Source organism: Haliotis cracherodii, unplaced genomic scaffold (genome assembly GCF_022045235.1).
Source record: "Haliotis cracherodii isolate W230 unplaced genomic scaffold, xgHalCrac1.p SCAF_11, whole genome shotgun sequence".
NCBI classification, from domain to species: domain Eukaryota; kingdom Metazoa; phylum Mollusca; class Gastropoda; order Lepetellida; family Haliotidae; genus Haliotis; species Haliotis cracherodii.
Genome location: NW_027266266.1, coordinates 23785081 through 23804817, shown reverse-complemented (window position 1 = coordinate 23804817; position 19737 = coordinate 23785081). Strand labels below are relative to the sequence as shown.

The 19737-nt window shown below is 39.7% G+C and overlaps 1 protein-coding gene across 2 annotated transcripts in view; it reads right to left on the bottom strand.

The window, feature by feature from the left end:
• LOC139456346 (G protein-coupled receptor kinase 3-like) overlaps nucleotides 1-19737 on the bottom strand; it is a 135483-nt gene that overhangs the window by 44729 nt on the left and 71017 nt on the right. For both annotated transcript variants that reach the window (XM_071237991.1, XM_071237992.1), the window contains exon 4: nucleotides 8991-9092. In XM_071237991.1, the coding sequence (XP_071094092.1) occupies nucleotides 8991-9092 (102 nt within the window). The remainder of the gene's footprint in view (nucleotides 1-8990; nucleotides 9093-19737) is intronic.

Below are 19737 nucleotides of genomic sequence, written 5' to 3'. Positions count from 1 at the left end.
TGATTGGCTTACCAAGCAACATCTTTTGTATATGATTCGTTAAACCTAGAAAGAAGCAGGCCATTGCCAATAGTGTACTTCAGTTTTCTGATTGGCTGACAATAGAGTGTGCAGGGCTTGCATTGATCATTTCACAGAAACAATGTCACTGAATTTGTAACGTTGTCTACAAGTTTTTGTGTGTTATGATTTAAAAAAGCAGTCTGTAAAGTTTTTGTTAACTAATTTATTCATAGGAATTCACTTCAACATATTGTTTGCATTGATAGAGGTATTGATAGAGGTATAAACATAAATAGAAGCAGCTACGGATTTACGCAGTGTTCACGCCAGTTTCTACATTTACACCTCCATCAATGTTAAAGTGAATTCTTACATACTCCTTAGGGGAGCTGTAACAACCCACTTTATGGATCTTCACATTCAAGTCTAAATCTGACACACAAAAATACCAGAAAACCTGACAATAATATCAAATCACAATGAGAACAAACAAACTCAGCCAACACACATTCAAAAGACCATAGTCCAACTAGCAACAGATTGAGCACCTTTAACTTAACATTAAATAATGAATTTATTTTTTTTCAGACTTTTATAAGCTTCCGGGACAAAGGTCATAAACAGTTTAACATTTTTTCTTAATCACTGATCATGTAAAGTGATAGTCAGCCAGAAATAGATGAGTATAAGTGAGTGAGTGAGTTGGGTTTAACACGGCTTTTAACAGTATTCCAGTTATATCATGGCGTGTCAGCTTAATGTGGAAGGAAAGCCTGAAGTGATGCAGGTCTCAGACGTTTACAACTTCGGTGAAACCTACGAATACGGGTATGGTACTGACAAACCTAGAAACATAATCGGGGCGAACCGGGATTCAAACCCACAATCATAGGTTTCTGCACAGCGAATTGTGGTGCCTTAGACGACTGGGCCACCAGTGCCCCCTATGAATAATTGAAACACAATCCCCACTGACTTAATATACTTGGGCTTTCTGCAAGCCTTGCCCACCATAAGTGTCGGCAGCATAACTGATTGTGAGTACACAGTGTCTCCTTCCTTCTCATTCAATTATGAAGCATGCCAATGTCATTGGAAGGAATGAAACAACACGGATATTCTCCTATGAATGCAATCAAAACATAAAACAGCCAAAATGCCTTTTGAAACTGCAGATGATTTTCTATAGTGTCAGAGCTGAATTTTGTGCATAAGACACGCACTGCGGTTGAAATATCTAACATATTTCAGAATTTCCAAATTTGCCACTTTGCACCACATCTGTCGTTACCGCTGCTCAGTGATCGAAGTAACCTGTCACCGTGGAAGATAAGAGATGCAAATTGAGTGACAAAAATTGAAAGAAATTCTGTACATCCAAATTTCTTCACCATTCATCTACACATCGTGGGCGTAAGCTTCTCACAAAGTGATGTAAATAGCTGAAAGTACACATATGATCATGTACCGTAGCCAACATACTCAAACCATATAATCCTAAACCATCGCAACCAATTTTGGAGGGTAAACGAAGTACAAAATGTGTCCATTAGATGCTGAAGGACCACAATTGAAGCGATCGATACAATTAACTCTCCGGGATTGATCCGAAGGTGGGGAAGTGATGCATATAGGGGGCGCTTCAACTGGGTGGCTCATCTCAGACGCTCTTGTAGCCAGCTGCGTCAATACGGCTGTAGCTTGATTAACGCGATTGGAATTACATACAACACAATATTGACTACGTTCAGATTATTCCAAAAGACGGCCTGATATTCATACTGCTTACAAAACATTCTGAAGGGGTTTGTCGTGGATACAAGAACTTATTATTCTGAAGATGCATATAGTACTCTCGGGTATTGGTATGCTCACAGAATGTCTGAAATTCGATTATGCACTGGAATTTTTTTCTCTTTCTAATGCTTGCATTAGTTTTGTAAAGAACATGATTTGTCAATGATAAGGTCTTATGGTGCTCCAGACAGACATTTGCATCAGCTAGGGTTATAAATTTTAAATTCTTATCTCACTGAATGAAGTTTATCCCGATTTACATGGTTACCCTTGCACAAAGTTTTGTTGAGGGAAGGTACTCAAGGGACCCCATACAATGGACTTATCATTCTGCGTGTTCCAGGTCACATGTTTACACTGGTCGGATCCAGGGGTGGCGAATCTTCTAAGCGCCACCTGGAGTCCGATGGGATATGGGTAAAGAACCTCAGAAGTCAGAGTGTTTCCTGTAAATTGCACAGAAAATATGCAATACACTTGGCATGTAATAACTCTGCAGGTTCTGTCGCCTGTATGGATCGCAATATTGGGCTCTAAAAAATGATCTTGAAGTACTACCTCAACAGTGTAGAGTCCTACACTAATCTGATTCGAAGTACAGGTGTCTCAACAAAATAAAGTCCATGGCAAAGCATAGAAGATACATGCAGATCATGGCTCTGCTAGCATCAACACCGGAGAAACCTGCAAGGTGGCATAAAATGGGGTATAACATCGCGGTCAAGATCATAGCACTTACACGGCTACATGCATGCACACAGGCAGTTTAACATGGATACCCTACTCTGACACAATAACCTGACTCCGAGCCGACCAGTCCTTGTTTTATTCCCCAAATTCCCATTACTAGGCAGGGTAACGAGAAGTACCATCTTTGAATATCTTTTGGTATGACTGCGCGGATCTATCCACCATACCACAGAGGTGGTCGTGCTAGGTCAAAGAAAGGCAGGGGTGTGTACATTCTAATTTGATTCTCCAAACATTAACTTCTTTTTCATTCAATCATTCCTTAACCAGAACTATACCTGTGGACCTAAATACCCAGTGCCTCCTGCCTCTGCCAACAACAAAGAACGTGGGCAGCAGTGAGTAATGACTTTTTCTGCTATCTGTACACTGTCAGATCACACAGCAGATAGATCAAATAACTTGACAGCACATTTTAAAACAGCTTCATGGATGCTACAGAAAGTTCAGACACACACAGACTCGGGCACAAGCCTCCTCCAGTCGTCAGGGTAGGTGAACCTGAAGTGCTTGTTGAGTTTGTCATGGGATAAGTATATCATGAAAATAGTCGGAATTCCTTCCCTGGGGAAGACAATGGGGACTGGTCAGATGAGATTATTACTCAAGGAATACAGCCATTGACACCATTGTTGACATACAAAATATATCTCATGTACCTTCCAGTATAAACAAACATGCCCTAGGAACCTTCCTGTATACACAAATATACACCAGGTACCTTCCTGTATACACAAATATACCCTAGGTACCTTCCTGTATACACAAATACAACCAAGGTACATTCCTGTATACACAAATATACCCCAGATACCTTCCTGTATACACAAATATACACCAGGTACCTTCCTGTATACACAAATAAACCCTAGGAACCTTCCTGTATACACAAATATACCCTAGGTACCTTCCTGTATACACAAATACAACCAAGGTACATTCCTGTATACACAAATATACCCCAGATACCTTCCTGTATACACAAATATACCCCAGATACCTTCCTGCATACACAAATATACCCCAGATACCTTCCTGCATACACAAATATACCCCAGATACCTTCCTGTATACACAAATATATCCCATATACATTCTTGTATACACAAATATACCCCCGATACCTTCCTGCATACACAAATATACCCCAGATACCTTCCTGTATACACAAATATATCCCATATACATTCCTGTATACACAAATATACCCCAGATACCTTCCTGTATACACAAATATAGCCCATAAACCTTCCTGTATAAACAAATATAACCAAGGCTCCTTCCTGTATACACAAATATACCCCAGATACCTTCCTGTACACACAAATATACCCCAGATACCTTCCTGTATACACAAATATACACCAGATACCTTCCTGTATACACAAATATAGCCCATATACCTTTTAGCATACACATATATATCCCCTATATCTTCCTGTATACACAAACATAACCAAGGTACCTTCCTGTATACACAAATATACCCCAGCTACCTTCCTGTATACACAAATATACCCTAGTGTGGCAATATTAATTGCGCTAAAGTCAGGATATTAGGTATAATAAAAACAGCAGCACCATACATATATTGCCTATCCAGGATACATACAGTGAGGTACCTGAACTATTTTTATGTCACACCTGTCCCAGCAACGACCCAACAGTGCCAATGACAAGATTTTGTCAACACAATCAAGTTCATCTCAGAGGTGCATGGTAAAAAAATGTCTTTGAACAAATATGGATTGTGATAGTGACTTGGGGCTAGATCGACTTGGAACAGTCTTTCAGTTTCACAATACTATACATTTATGCTGCAGGAAAGCCTGAGTGATGGAAGTCACAGGAGGTTACCACTTTGGACAGACCACAAGCATAGACATTGTGCCAACAGACAGACCGTTGGGATCACAAGGGTGAACCTGGACGAACCAATGAACGGCACATCCTGACAGGCAAAATATGCAATGCTGCACAGTTAGATTTCCATTTGGATTAAGACAAAGACTCAGAAGGATAGTGAAATTAGCACACCAATCAGCACTAATGTTGTTTCTGGACATTTTGTGTTTCAATAGTGTTTGGCATTGATGTCACAAACAATGAAACATCACTGCTCACCAATAGACTGTCACTGACCATGTCCATTCCCTTACAAATAAAAGCTGTACCACAGCCCTATGACACGTGTAAGCCCACGCCAGGGAATGCAAGTTACAAGTGTGACAGTTAAGTAAATACTGCAAACACCCACATCCTGATAGGATCTCTGAATGTATACCTCACAGAAAAGGCTGTTAGAGCACCCACTGCTCCGAGCAAGAAGGTAACAGAATATCTTCCTGGGGCCAACTTCAGCATACCAAGTTACAGCAACAGGACATTCAGACTTCTATAAGTGTGAGGGAATGGTAAACAACTACCTTGCTGCTACCCAAACTAGAAATTCAATCTAAGCACAGCAAGAACTTGGATAATCAAAGTTTCATGTCCTGTAAGTCTAACCTAGAACATGGTAACAGCTTTCCTGCCACTAAGCCTGCTGTTTGTCATGCTTTTTCAGGCCTGATGAGCAAGACGTAATCAGATTGTCTGAGAGCAAGAAGTAATCATATTGTCTTCTCAGAACCACCAGTCAACACCCCAGAAGATTGGGTTCACCATCAACCAAATACTTCGCCCTTAATCTTGTCTCCTTGCTGAGCACTCTTGGTCAGCATGTCCACCGTTGGGTGTCCAGTCTCTTGCCCAATCTACTTGCCCTGTGTTCCTCCAACCCCCAGGCGCACCAGCTTGAGTGGAGTAGCGTGTGTGTATTTTGCAACACCAACAGATTCGATAAGAAAAGCTGAGAGTACATTAAGTATCATCAATAGCAGTTCGGAGTCGGATCAATGAGAGAGTACTGTCATGCAAGGAAGATACATGCAAAGTGGACGTCCTCCACATCACATGGGTCACTCACTCTATCAACCACTGTCACTGTCACTGTCACTAAAAAAGTGATACAGGTCTTTGACGTTATACCATTGGGATGAAAATCAAAAGCACAATTACGGTGCTGACAAACTAAGAAACAAATTCAGGGTGAATCAGAATTTGAATCCAAGATCATTTGTTTTGTTTGTTTGTTTTGTTTGTTTGTTGGGTTTTTTTTGCTGTTTCATGCCACACTCAGCAATATTCTACCTGTATGATGCAGTCTGTAAATAATAAAATCTGGACCAGAAAATCCAGTGAGTGACATCATGAAAAACGATTCATGCAATTGGGATCCGATGACATGCATCAACCAAGTCAGCAAGCCTGACACCCGATCTTGTAAGGTGCCTCTAACTACAAGCAAAGCCGCCTTTTACGGCAAGCATGGGTTGCGTAAAACCTATTTTACCCCGATCGTCACTGGTCTAAGATTTTATGTTACAGGCACATGACCTAATGGACACAACTCTACACAGTGAATTGGAGCCTCAGTCACATAGTGTACTGTGAGTTGAAAAAAAGCCTGTATCTGAAATCCACACAATCGTGCTGATAATTTTACTCAGATATATCTGTTTTCTTTTACAATTCTCATCCTACTTCCCAAACAAGAAAGTTAAAATTGCCTTTTTCAACATGTTTAATGAGTTTGCACAAAAATTCTACAATTGATTTGACAATAGTTTATTTACGGGGCTACATGAGAAGGGAAGATCTATGGAAGCATCAGTAGGTTGTTGTTCAGTACAACACATTTCCGCAGCATGTTGGAAGGTGTCACAACAGCAGACAGTCTCAAAGCAGGAGACTGGACTGTTGATTGCTGAAGTGTCACGGGAGTAGCCACATTGAAACACCACTAACCTGTATGGTGTGAAGAGTTTTTGAAGGCTATCTTCTGAACCAGTTATGTGGCTCAACATCTTCATCTACATCAACTTAATTATTCAAGAAACTTCGAAAACCTGTGCCTTTAGTGTGACAGGCAAACACCTTAACCAGTAAGCTAACTCCACTGCCCCATGCTGCCAAGAGAAATATTAACAGGCTTTGAAATATTGAGATTTGTTTGTTTGTTTGTTGTTTAATGCCGCACTCAGCAATATTCCAGCTATATGATGGCGGTCTGTAAAAAACCAAGTCCGGACTAGACAAACCAGTGATTGACATCATGAGAACGATTCATGCAATTGAGATACAATGACATGTATCTACCATTTAGTGAGTCTGACCACCCGATCCCAATAGTCGCCTCTTACAATAAGCACAGTCGCTATTATGCAGAACTGTAACCCTGTGAGGAGATTCCCCTTAGTGGAGGCTAAAACCAGGGTTTGACGCGCTGTGCAATTTCAACAATCGTGACGAACAGGCCGACACCCAGTCTATCTGCTTCCGCCTCGGATTCTGTCATACATCTTCTTTTTTCCGTCTGCTCATCCATTTGATTATCGTATCCACAACTTATGTCACCTTAGTAACAACACTGCAGAGGCCGTCATCTGTTTACTCAGGAGATTAATCCCTCACAGGCATTAACTGTGTGGAATAGGGCTGAGGACAGCTGGTGTTTTAATACCCACACAGGATATTAGTAACAAACCGCTAGTTACCAATTGTTAATTGTTATTTTAATTATTCACCATGTCAAGATCAAAGGTCATTGTATGCAATGTTGTTATTTTATAGGATTAACAGAAATAGCAGAAACAGTATATGTCTAACAGCTAAGAATCACAAGATAGATAAATGCAGCAAATGAATCAGCCAATGAAAAACAGTTGTCACCGGTGCACTGGTAGCTTAGGTCATGGCCCAAAATAGGTCTGTTCTGGAGTCGATTATGGAGCATGTGATTTCAGCACTTTCACTTGGACATCAAATACCTTCTACGAATATGAATTTTACTCTCTTGGAAATTGACTAAATGAATTTAGGAAAATTGATAATCGCAAATAAATAAAAAAAATCTCCCCCCCCCCCCCCAAAAAAAAAGAAGAAAAGAAATCACAATAATCTTTTTCACTTTACTTGCCCTTTAATTTGTTTTCAAGGCCAATCAACAAATGACATAATGAACACACATAAGAAAAGCACAAATCCCAAAGTGATGAAGTTGCCTGACCAAGGTTCTGTCCACAGGTATTTAATCTGTCTCAATCCTTGAAATACGCATCAGTCGTAAAGCGCACGTTAAATCTCCAAAGTAAGTAAGTAAGTAAGTTGAACCAAATTATTTTCCCTTTTGCCCAGGCGTTACTGTGATGAAGCAAGTCTAGATTTTCCGCAGGTTTAGGATCTCCCAACTCACTGAGGTCCCTTTCCATTTGAAAGGGAGTTGTTTGTTTTTGTCAAAATTATATACTTTCAGAGACTAAGCGTTAGTCTAATGGCGATTCTTAACCCCAAGCAGGAGTATCATAGTCTATGAAAATCCCAGACGAGTACAACAAATTGTCTGTGATGATCCCAATATCAGTGCTAAAAGTCTACACAGCTTCTGAGTGGATCAGGCCAAACACCTGGGGCTGATCACAAGACTCGCTCCTTTTCATCCACCAGCACCCGATCAATGCAAATGGCCGACGACTGTTCCTGCATGCATCTCTCCATGTCTCCTCCCTTCCAACATGCACATAAAGTTGACAGCCTGTGTCATGCATGTTTGCATGTCAGCACGCATGTTGTCTGAAGGCCAGTCGGGGCAGCCAACTCAAGTAAGCAGTAATCAGCATCATGGTCTGGCATTTCAAAACAATTCCATGGGTAATCAGTATGGCAGCCGACATGTTACTGTCTTGATGGAAGATGTTGAGGTGATGATGAAGGCTGGGCCAGGGTTACAAACAGTGACACATTCATACTCCTTGGAAATAAGCCTTTAGGTGCACAAGGACTTTTCCTTATGCTTTTTTAAGGTGAAGGCCATCGTGTTTCAACAGAAAATTTGCTTAAAGGTCCTAGTATGGAGGCATTTGTATTTGTAGACTTCATTTTTTCATTCAGGTGGCCTTTTCAGTATAGATTGAAATTTAGGGTCTTTTCAAGGCCAGAATGCCAAATTCATGGTCTTTTCCAGAATGGAAATTAAGCAAGAATGTCTCCAAGCCTAAATAGTGATTACACTTAGCATTAACATCCCCCCAAAAATTCTAAAGCCCTTAGGATAATTTTAACTTAAACAAAACTGGTCTGGGGCGGCAGGGTTGATAATTTCGATCGCTGCTTTTCCAACATGCGTGAGTATTGCAGGAACAACTATCCATGACAATAGTAAAAAGAGGACACAGTTGGGTCACATATTGTGACCACCTGATCCCCAAAGTGATTGAATTCACGAGGTCCTCAGGACATACTCAGCCCTTAAAACCCCATGGATACATGTAGTTATTTAGTTGGGACCAAACCTACACACTGAGATGAGGTAGGGGATAACAAACATTGGCTATACTTACATGTGACTGTGATAAGAGCTCCTTCATAATAAACTGGTCATAGATCTCCTTGCCGGTTTTGATTCTTTCTTCATCTGTTTCTAATTTTTCAAACCTTTTTATCTGAAATACCAAGAGAAAAACATAAATGTACATTCAAATCAAAGCCAATACATAAGACACATACATTCAGAGTCAAAGGGAGATTACGCCAATACTACCACTGCATACCAGGATAAAAACAAGAGGGTATTCATTATTGAGAAACAGGAAAGGTAGTCTGCTTACAACTCACATAAGTTTGTAGATAGTGTCAATATAGGTGCAAAAAGTATTGTTTGTTTGTTTGTTTGTTTGTTTGTTTGTATGTTGCAGCTATAATCCGACTATATGATGGCAGTTTGTAAATAAATGGGTCTGGACCAAACAATCCAGTGATTGATATCATGAGCATTGATCGTAACAACTGGTGTAAAAAGTACTGAGTTAACAGACACATTTTTTTTGCTATACAAAGGAAATCAGTAATTAATCGAGTCTGGACCGGACAATCCAGTGATTGATATCATGAGCATCGTTCCACGTAATTGGGATGTGATCAGATGCAATCAACCACTTCCCCGAGCCTGACCACCTAATCCATTTAGTCATTTCCTGGGGTCCTATATTATTACCAGGAATTCCCCCACGTTCTCAGGTAATGCTCTGATTGAAAGTGGTACTTTTCTGCCTCCAAGACCATTCACAACACACATATTTAGCTTTACTATTTTGCTTCTAGCTGATTCATCTTAACTTTTATTTCAACTATAGCTATGATGGTTGAACTAATTGAAAAACTATCTCAAGACAAAATCAATGTTTTCTCTTGATGTTTTTATGACAATGATCTTTATCTTTAGGGCTACAGCTAAACAACAAGGCACAGCAAGAATGGGTTTTTACCAATAATTGGAATTAAACCCAAACTGCCACCATTAAGAGATGAACAGACATTCCGCTGTCCTATATTGCTACACCAGAAAACTGTTTGCAACAAGATCTGACAGCTCAGTAATCAAACTAGGGCAACTCTTTGTGGGTTTCAACACTATGAAAACACGTGCAATGCTTCATTAACCATGGTTACGTAAAGAAATGCAAGATAACAGTGATATATTACACTGTGACATGCCTGGACTACTGCAGCATCAATTCTCAAGTAGCCAAGCAACCATCATCTACAGAGATATAATGAGTTTGGCTGTGGCTGACAGCCGGACTATCTAACTAACACAGGCCACACTGTCATTAAAATGCTGTCACTCAAAGCACCTGACCAGATATGGGCCTTCTGATTCTAATATAGGCAGTAATTATGCACAATTTGGTACAAAACATGCAAGTATGAGAGCATGAATTGACAAAGCTGGAAGTATATTGATTCCTGGGAGTGTGCACCTCCACTGGCATCAGTAGTGTACAGACAGCTGGGACAGCAGCACGAGGCCCGCTGCTGCCTGCATGAAGGGACTACCCTTGCACGAAGAGCAGGAGGAGGTGGTCAATTCAGACAGCTGGCATGTGTCCAAACTCCCAGCTCTCCCCAGGAGATGGCTTGCAGAGATGGGTGGTCTTGGTTTCAAGATGGGTTCATGTGCACCATCTTCTGGTCAGTAGAACAGAAACAAACCCAGAGTGAGTGAGTGAATCCACTCTTGTGTTGTTTGGTCAGCAAGCGAGTGAATGAGTGAGTGAGTGAGTGAGTGAACGAGCGTGGTTAGTTAAACCAAAATTTTGTTTGTTTGTTGGTTGTTTTTTTTACGCCGCACTCAGCAATATTCCAGCTATATGACGGCAGTCTGTAAATAATCCAATCTGGACCAGACAATCCAGTGATTGATCTCATGAGCATCGATCCACGCAAATGGATCGCCTTTCACAAAAAGCATAGTTGCCTTTTACAGCAAGCATGGGTTGATGAAGACCTATCCTACCCCGGATCTTCACAGGTCAGTTGAGTCAAAGATGAAAAATATGCTCTGCCACTGCTAAATGGAAAATATGGTTGCAAATTTGTGCAACCACCATTAATTCTAATTCACTGATAGAGATGAATGTGGAACACCCTCAAAGAGAGAAATGACACATTCAGTTGCACTAGTTCATAATAAACTGTCAACTAAATGTGATGAGATTTCAGAAGGTTATGAATGACCCATTAACTATCATTATGATGTTTCATAATGTTTTTCATGTTTTGATACTCCTATAAAACAAGAGGCAGGAAAATAAACCAATGTTGCTGCCCATTCCAAACCTGCCTCGACAAGTAACATACAGCAGATGATACAGTCCTCCACATCAGCCTGATGTTTACAGCCAAGGCATCAACGTCATGGAACCCATGTGACTGGTCACAAGACCAAGCATTGCTGGGGTTATTTTGGGATGAAAATGGGCCAGTACTAGCGCCACAATACATCAGGAACCAGCATATTGACCAGCGCCTATTATAGGAATCTGTGTCCAGCTTAATCCTCGCAGCTATGTATAATTTGAATGACCTGATCAATAATATCACTCTGACAGATCGCTGTACACATTCGGAGTTCAGTCGTCCAGCGCCATTCTTGCCCAGTCTATATTTGGGGCGGCTGCAATGAAGCATATTCATTGGCTTCCCTTGTACATGTTAATTCCAAACTTGAAGAAGTAGATTTCAGGCACATTCCAAGTATTCATCAGATTCCCTAGCTTGTGTAGCAGTTAACTGTTGACTGTGTTGGGCTTAATGCTGCTTTGAACAGTGTGTCAGCATAATGTGAGCGCAAGGCATATAGTGACACCAGGGGCAGATGTTCCTCACTTTGGTGAAACCCACGCACAGGTATGGTGCCAATAGACCAAGAATCTGTCAGAACAAATTTAGAAACCCAGCAGAGCCTAGCGCAATTAGGGGACATAACTCTGTCAAGTGAACTGCAGCACAGTAGGCACGTCAGACCATTAGATTACTATTTATAATAAATTACCTTTTCAACTCTTTACAAATTCAGTAATTTCTATACAAATCTTCACAAGCATGAATACGCCTCAGTGGTCTAGCGGATACAGCGTTTGACCGAAAAGAGGAAGGTTGGTATAAAAAGATGAATAAGGATGGTTACTTTCACTCTGCGCTGAACATTAATGTGATGAAACAAGGCGTGGTTGCCACAGGTGAGTATACTGTGTCTGAGTGGGTTTCCATATGAAACTGCAGCATGGTATCTCAGTGGGCTAGCACTATAAAAATAGGCTTTAGTTCAGACTAGTACAAGCAGCAAAACACACACACACACACACACATACAAAGAGACACACACACAGAGACACACACACACAGAGACACACAGATGCATCACTATACTAAACCTCATTTCACCTCACCTAATATGCAAGATATGAAAACAATATCTAAAATCATCCGTCTTTTATGGATTATCCATCACTGCCACGACAGCTGCAAGAGATAGTAGGGGCAAAGCAAAAGGCTGGGGAAAGATCATCAATAAGATCCATAAGTAATTTTTCTTAAATAACACATCTTCCTATTCACATCAACCCTAGAGTGCTCCTGTAGACATGAAGCATGGGTCCACAGGTACAAATCCTGGACCATCTGCATCAGACTATGTAGGACTCGTCTGCAGCAATTGCCTGGCAAATTAAGTTTAAGTGTAAGCTCATCGTAATATCCCGCCCAAAAATAGAAGTGAAGTGCCGGTGCTGCAGTCAGCTTGTTGATGGGTTGACCCGGACTGGATCCGGAGAGGACACACTGTCTCCATTAAATAAAACATAACACTGTAGGATGAAGAGCATGAACATGATCCAATTGAGGACCCTTCAAACGCAGGGAGAGCCCATCAAGAGCCAGGTAGGTAACTCAATGATAGCAGCTGATAGGAATGCATGGTGTCAGTATACAGATCCTCCTCATTTATCATTAAAGAAAGACAAAAGGCTTGATTGAAGGAGTGAGGGAAAGATGTGAACCACCTGCACTATCACCCCCAATTGACCAGTTTACGCCGACACCACACTATCCTTAAGACCACCCCAAATGAATGGTTTACATTAACAATAATCTATCCTGAAGACTAACCCTAATGAATGCTTTATATAAACACCACACAATCCTTAAGACCATCCGTAATGAATGGTTTAAATAAAAAACACACTACCCTAAAGACCATCCATAAGGAGTGGTTTAAATAAACACCACACTATCCTAAAGACCACCTTTAATGAGTGGTTTACATAAACACCACACTATCCTAAAGACCATCCTTAATGAGTGGTTTACATAAACACCACACTATTCTAAAGACCACCCTTAATGAGTGGTTTACATAAACACCACACTATCCTAAAGACCACCTTTAATGAGTGGTTTACATAAACACCACACTATCCTAAAGACCACCCTTAATGAGTGGTTTACATAAACACCACACTATCCTAAAGACCATCCTTAATGAGTAGTTTACATAAACACCACACTATCCTAAAGACCACCTTTATCAGAAGGCTCAGGTTACAAGTCGTTTCCCAGGAGACCCACCCTTAATCCAATGAGCTACACTGTCACTGTACAGATGTCTCCCAGGAGTTTAGAAACCATTCAGTGCCTGTATTCTATAACACATAAACAAATAATTAAGTGTAGCTCTCCGATCCGACACCATTGTGTAACATTTTTACACACACATTTACCCTAAATCGGATTAATTCATCAATAATCCTATCAGCTGATTTGCTGCTATTTGAAAAACTAAGCACGAAATACAAAAGACATGGTACATATAATTGTTTCAACTTCATCTCTCCAAACACTAAAATAGAACAGTCTATCCCCCAGTCGGTCTCAATGGTAGCTTGAAGTAATTATAAACACAGATCGTATACTCCGATATTGTCTCGGTTATATTTCTAGTCCTTGATGGCGGATTGATAGGCTATAACAGCTTGGTCTGAAGACCACTCTCTCAGCACTGGGGATTAATTAAACATCTTAATTTCCCTTGATGTAAAAATCTGAAACTGCTTGAGACAATTTTTCATGGACATGAGGGATCAAAAGTCCTCCCACCACACCGAATTTCAATTCCTTCAATTTCAAATGAAGAGTATCAAGTTGATCTACTTGACCCCTGACCTTCTCCCTTGGTATTTGCTTGTTCACTTGAAAGTTCGACCTCAACTTAAGCTGTTTTTTTTAACAAAACGTAATTGTCATTCAATTCTCAGGATGTTGTTGGTTTTCATGTGTTAGCAGCTGCAATAAAACATAATTTCCCAAAGCAATGCAATAAAGGTTATTCATGAAAATAAATTTTGGAAATAACTGCATAAAGCATCTTCACATTATATTCCCTTTCTTTTTCACCTAAAGGGCCTTGACGTATTTGCCGCCTGTACCAACCATATTGAACTGGAAAATTAGCTAGCAGGAAATCCAAGTATAAGTTATCTACAGTACATCAAAAATGGTGCCTTGTTCCTCTGTAGCTGCCTCCACAGTTACGATAATATCAGTTCTGGAAATCTACAGAAATATGAGGCCTTCAAGGTACATGGATTTTTTTTATCAAAATATTACTGTAAGGTTTAAGCGCTATCCTTTCCTTCGCCAGAGCCCAAATTAATTATTTGCATCTCCATGTTTAATCAGACGAAGAATTACAAATGACATATAACTACATTGGTTTGTGAGAGTGAGCAGTTCATGAAACAAAGCTGACGTTCTTATGCCACATTTGTGAGTTTTATTTGGCCATTTATTATTTTTATGGGCCATCCATCTAATTTAGCCATTATAAATGTGGAATCTATTTGATTATGATTATCATGGACCTTGTTTCTTTGTATTAAGCTCTTTTTATATGTGAATATAGGAGCGAGTAATTAAATTATGAAATTCTAAAGGTTGCAATTAATTAAGTATCTCATATTTATTACTACAATAAAGACAACAATGAAAGCATTACACAGCCTTCTATAAGAAAGCTAAAGGAACTAATGAATTATTCATTTTTTTGCCATATCAAAGTAAAATATGTTGTAAAAGAAATATCTTCTCATGTAAAAGAATGCATAATCATCAAATAGACTTGCGACGAAACTAAATTATTTTTTCAGTAAACTTGTAAGGATACTGCCCTTTCAGTATTCCACATGGGCAGTGTACTGCTTAAAAAGGCCATTTAGCTTTCTAACACTTGTAAAGAATTAATGATTTCTTCAGTAAACTTTCAAGAATACTGCCCTTCCAGCATTCAGCATAGGCAGTTTGCTTAGAAATGACCGTTGTATTAATGAATATGTACTTCATACTCATGGAAAGGCCCCATTTAGGAAATGACACCATGCTGCAGACTGACACACTATGAACCAACGTCTGTCTCCTAGTCCCAAGAGAATAAATTGAAAAGGGAGTCTAACTGAAGTCTAGAATAATTTGCCAAGTCCAGATTGTTCTGGGCTCCATCTGAATCTTAGTTTATTTATTTTGTAGATGTATATTTCTAAATAAGATAACTTTATTTCAGGGACTAAATGTCAGACTAGACCCAACCTTAAGAAATGTAAATCAAAATCCAATCACAGTGTCACAGATGCCATTGTAAGACAATGCCATTGGGTACTGCACTGGCCATGGTCTTGTGTTACCACCAGAGAGCTTGTAAACAGTGTAACAGTTTTAGCACACAAATGTAAAAATGTTATCAAGGTCCGCTAACTAGAAAGCCCACATGTCATGAAACATAAGCAGATAAGTCAATGTAATGTAATTATTCTATCACAGTCTGGCGCAGAACACGAGCATCAACACATGAAAGTATGCACGTATAGTCCATCATTGCGTCTGCATTTAAAAAATACTAGAAAAGATCTTGATAAAAGTTTCTGGCAATTTGTTTTAGTTACAAATTCATTAATTTCAGTTAAAAATTCAAAGTGTATCAGAAACCCAAAATAATACAGAGTTCATAAAACAAGAAAACAAACAAATACAGATCACTCAACAAAACATAACCAGAAGAAGGCATATAATTAAACTCTTCCTGAAAAGCGAATTTAAGGTGTTTAGGACTATACTCTCATAGCACAGATACCATCTGCTGACACAGCTGATCTGGACTATGGAATCAGGCAAGGTGACTTATGAGTCGCAGGGAGCCCAGTTGTCAGTGTTTCTCAGCAGAACTGCTATCAATATTCAACTAAGTTTGTCGACTGGTTCTTTCTATCTGCTGTACCTGCAGTGTTCTTCAAAGAAGCCCTTATCTTGTGTTGGCTGATAAACGTATTGGCAGTAAGTCAGAACATGCAACAGACAAGGCAGTTTCTTCTATGTTGGGTGGAAAAGGGCTTGTAAGATTGAAACTGAGTGAGTGAGTTTGGTTTAATGCCGCTTTGAACAGTATTTAATTGAAGTGAGTGAGTGAGTGAGTTGGGTTTAACGCCGCTTTGAACAGTATTCCAGTTATATCACAGCGTGTCAGCTTAATGTGGGAGGAAAGCCCGAAGTGATGCAGGTCTCAGACATTTACCACTTCGGTGAAACCCACGAGCACGGGTATGGTGCTGACAAACCTAGAAACATAATTGGGGCGAACCGGGATTCGAACCCACAATCATAGGTTTCTGGCGTGTCTAAGGGACGCAACTCTGCACAGCGAATGGCGTCGCCTTAGACTTTAATTGAAGGGAATTGAATACCTTCATAGGGCCTTAAGAACGTTCTCAGATGGAAGAGCATTGACAACCTTCAGTGGGCGTTGAGAGGGTTCTCATGTGGTTACACTGACGGTGTTAACAATCTTTCCACCTGAGAACATTCTCAAGGTACTGAAGATGTTTAAAGTTTCACAGGGGAGGCAGTTGATAATACCTTCAATGGGCAGCATATTGATATGGTCTGACATATTGTCTATCTCACAGCTACTTCTGATTACCAACATCTGGTAGTTCGTGATGGGTGAAGAGAATTATGCCTGCCATTGCTCATGTCTTGGAAACCAGTGTAACTATAACATCAATGTGATGATACCTTCTGACAAGTAGCCACAAGGGTGAAACTATCCCTCTGCGAGGCAGACAATGCACACAAATAGACGGTTCACGTTTAACAAATCAGAGGGGCAGTCCCATGACGCCTCAACGGTCAACTCCCTACGGGGCGCCAATGAGAGAATACCTCATGTATTCCTTATTTCTGAGCTCATCACAGGACATCTCAATATCAATCTGGCAATTAATGGCTACGAAAATAGTCACGTTCAGATGAGGCATTCTGCCACACCCATCCATCCCTTGGCTTCTCGTGCCTGTTGATTTGATTTGATGTCTATTATCTGTGATTGTGACCTAAGATTACAGATACTGGCCCTGTTACTGCACACCCTGAAAATCTATATTGTCCTGCTGAGTGTCCAACTGTCTCGTTCATCTCCTCAGCAGTATGCTAATTTTGTTGTATGAAGGGGAGGTGAAATGTGCTTTGTTATCACGTTCAAGATTATTTCACTCACATATACTAACATTCACTACCATAAAGCAGCGAGCAGGCATGTGTGTGTGTGTACATGTGCATGTGCGTGAGTGTGTGTGTACGTGTGTACATGTGCATGTGCATGTGCGTGTGTGTGTGTACGTGTGTACATGTGCATGTGCGTGTGTGTGTGTACGTGTGTACATGTGCATGTGCATGTGCGTGTGTGTGTGTGTGTGTACGTGTGTACATGTGCTGTTTGGACTTCTGAATACCCAAACCAAATACATGAAGGGTTGGAAAGCAAAACAGCGGGTTGGAAAGCAAAACAGCCTAAGTCCTACTTAGGACAAGTAGGACTTAGGCTGTTTTGCTTTCCAACCCTTCACATCCTATATTATGCTGAGAACAAGTTTACCAGTCCTTGTTTTATCCCCGCAATGCAGAGCTCTAAGCAAAGTAACAGCAAGAAAAATCTTTTAACATTTTTTTGTCTGAAGCAGCCAGATCAAACTTGCGACCTTCTGCTCTCAGGGCAGATGCTTTGTACAGTGGCATTTACAGGTGATTTTTGGTTTCTGTCAACAGAGGCTATCACATAATAGTCAGCTAGTGCTGAATATTCTACACATGCTTACACAAGATCCACAAAAAAAATCCTAATTTATTTTTGCTCTCCATAACATTTCTTACGAGTTTCTCAAAACACAATCTTTACAAATTCAACAACAACCTATTCCAACCAGTCCATGAGTAAAGATAATATTTTTTTTATTTTTTTTCATTCTAAGCTCCCAATAACTTTAATTCATGAAATACAATAAACTGTGAGTTCTGATCTAAAATTAATATTGGAGATTTCATAATGGACTTTCATTGATTTCTCCAATCTAAAACTTTCATTTGCACCAAATAATAATTTTGTTATTGGAATATGCGAACATTGTCCTAAAATTGATTTTATGTGCTGGGTCACACAGACATGTTAAATATTTTGTCAAGCAATCAGTTTCAGGATTCTGAATAATAACTAAACTGGACTCGACATTGGATATTACAGCAGTTTTCAGCCTGTGGTGTCTACGTTTCACAACTCTTGAGGTACAATCGAGCATGCTCATTCTACAGTAAATTTCAAAGAGTGTCATTCGACTCTTGTTCAAAAGTTGTTTGAGCAGAGTTACAACATTCAAGGCCTCAGCCAAGCTTTCAAAAACTTTTATGGCAGACAAGAAGGACATATCAAGATTTGATGCAGCAGTGACAAAAATTATGCTTCAAGCAGTTCCTTATTTTGACTTGTACCATATGTTCCTGTGTTGTTGTTTTTTTTAAAGGAAAAAATTACTTGCCTTTGCATGTATTTGTGACAGAGGCAACTGGAGGGCAGGACACACTCACCTTTTCACTAACATCTATTATCATCACTATTTGATCCTGATTTTTTTATTAAAAAAACAAACACTAAATCTGGATTGTGGGAATGTTTCTTGATGCTTTTATTGAAATAAATATTAAAATCTTGTTAAATTTGTTGTACATAACAAAATGAAACTACAGCATCTGTAACATTAACTCACTCCATAGATTCTTCCTCTTATCAGAAAAGATCTGTTTCCTTAAGATATAACTTAAATGTGCAACACTGAATTTTAATACCATTATATTTTTGTGTTCAACATATCAAAGCATCCTTTAAACATAAAGATGGATTTTACATGGCCTTCTCATCATTGTCATACAAATCTTGTATTTACCTCCCTCAGATCATGAACACTTTCGGGCTTTTTGATTAAATCTTCAAATTTCCCGTGAGACATAGTCTTGATATCATCTAATAGTTCATACTGGTTTCATTCAAGCTAAAAAAACAGAGAATGGAGGAGTTTAGTTTACTTTTCATAATGTCACCCATACTTTGTTACACAGTGGTTTTTCTAAGTAATATGATCCCTGTTATCTGTCTTCAAGATCAACTTTCCCCAGCCCTCCCTGCTGCCCCCATGACCATCCTCCGCCCTCCCGTGTCACATGTGGTACTCCTCACTTGTTCCAGCCCATGGAGTGAGTAATTAAAAAAAGGCCAACCCTTCCTACTGTGAACAGCATAAAAGCAGTATAGACATGCTTGACTAAATGAGAGCCTGTCTTATAATTAATTTGCTTATGTGATGGAAGAAATCCATCACATTTAGAGCTCAAAACAAGAAATATAAGTGTTTAAATACAGGCAAATATATATGGACA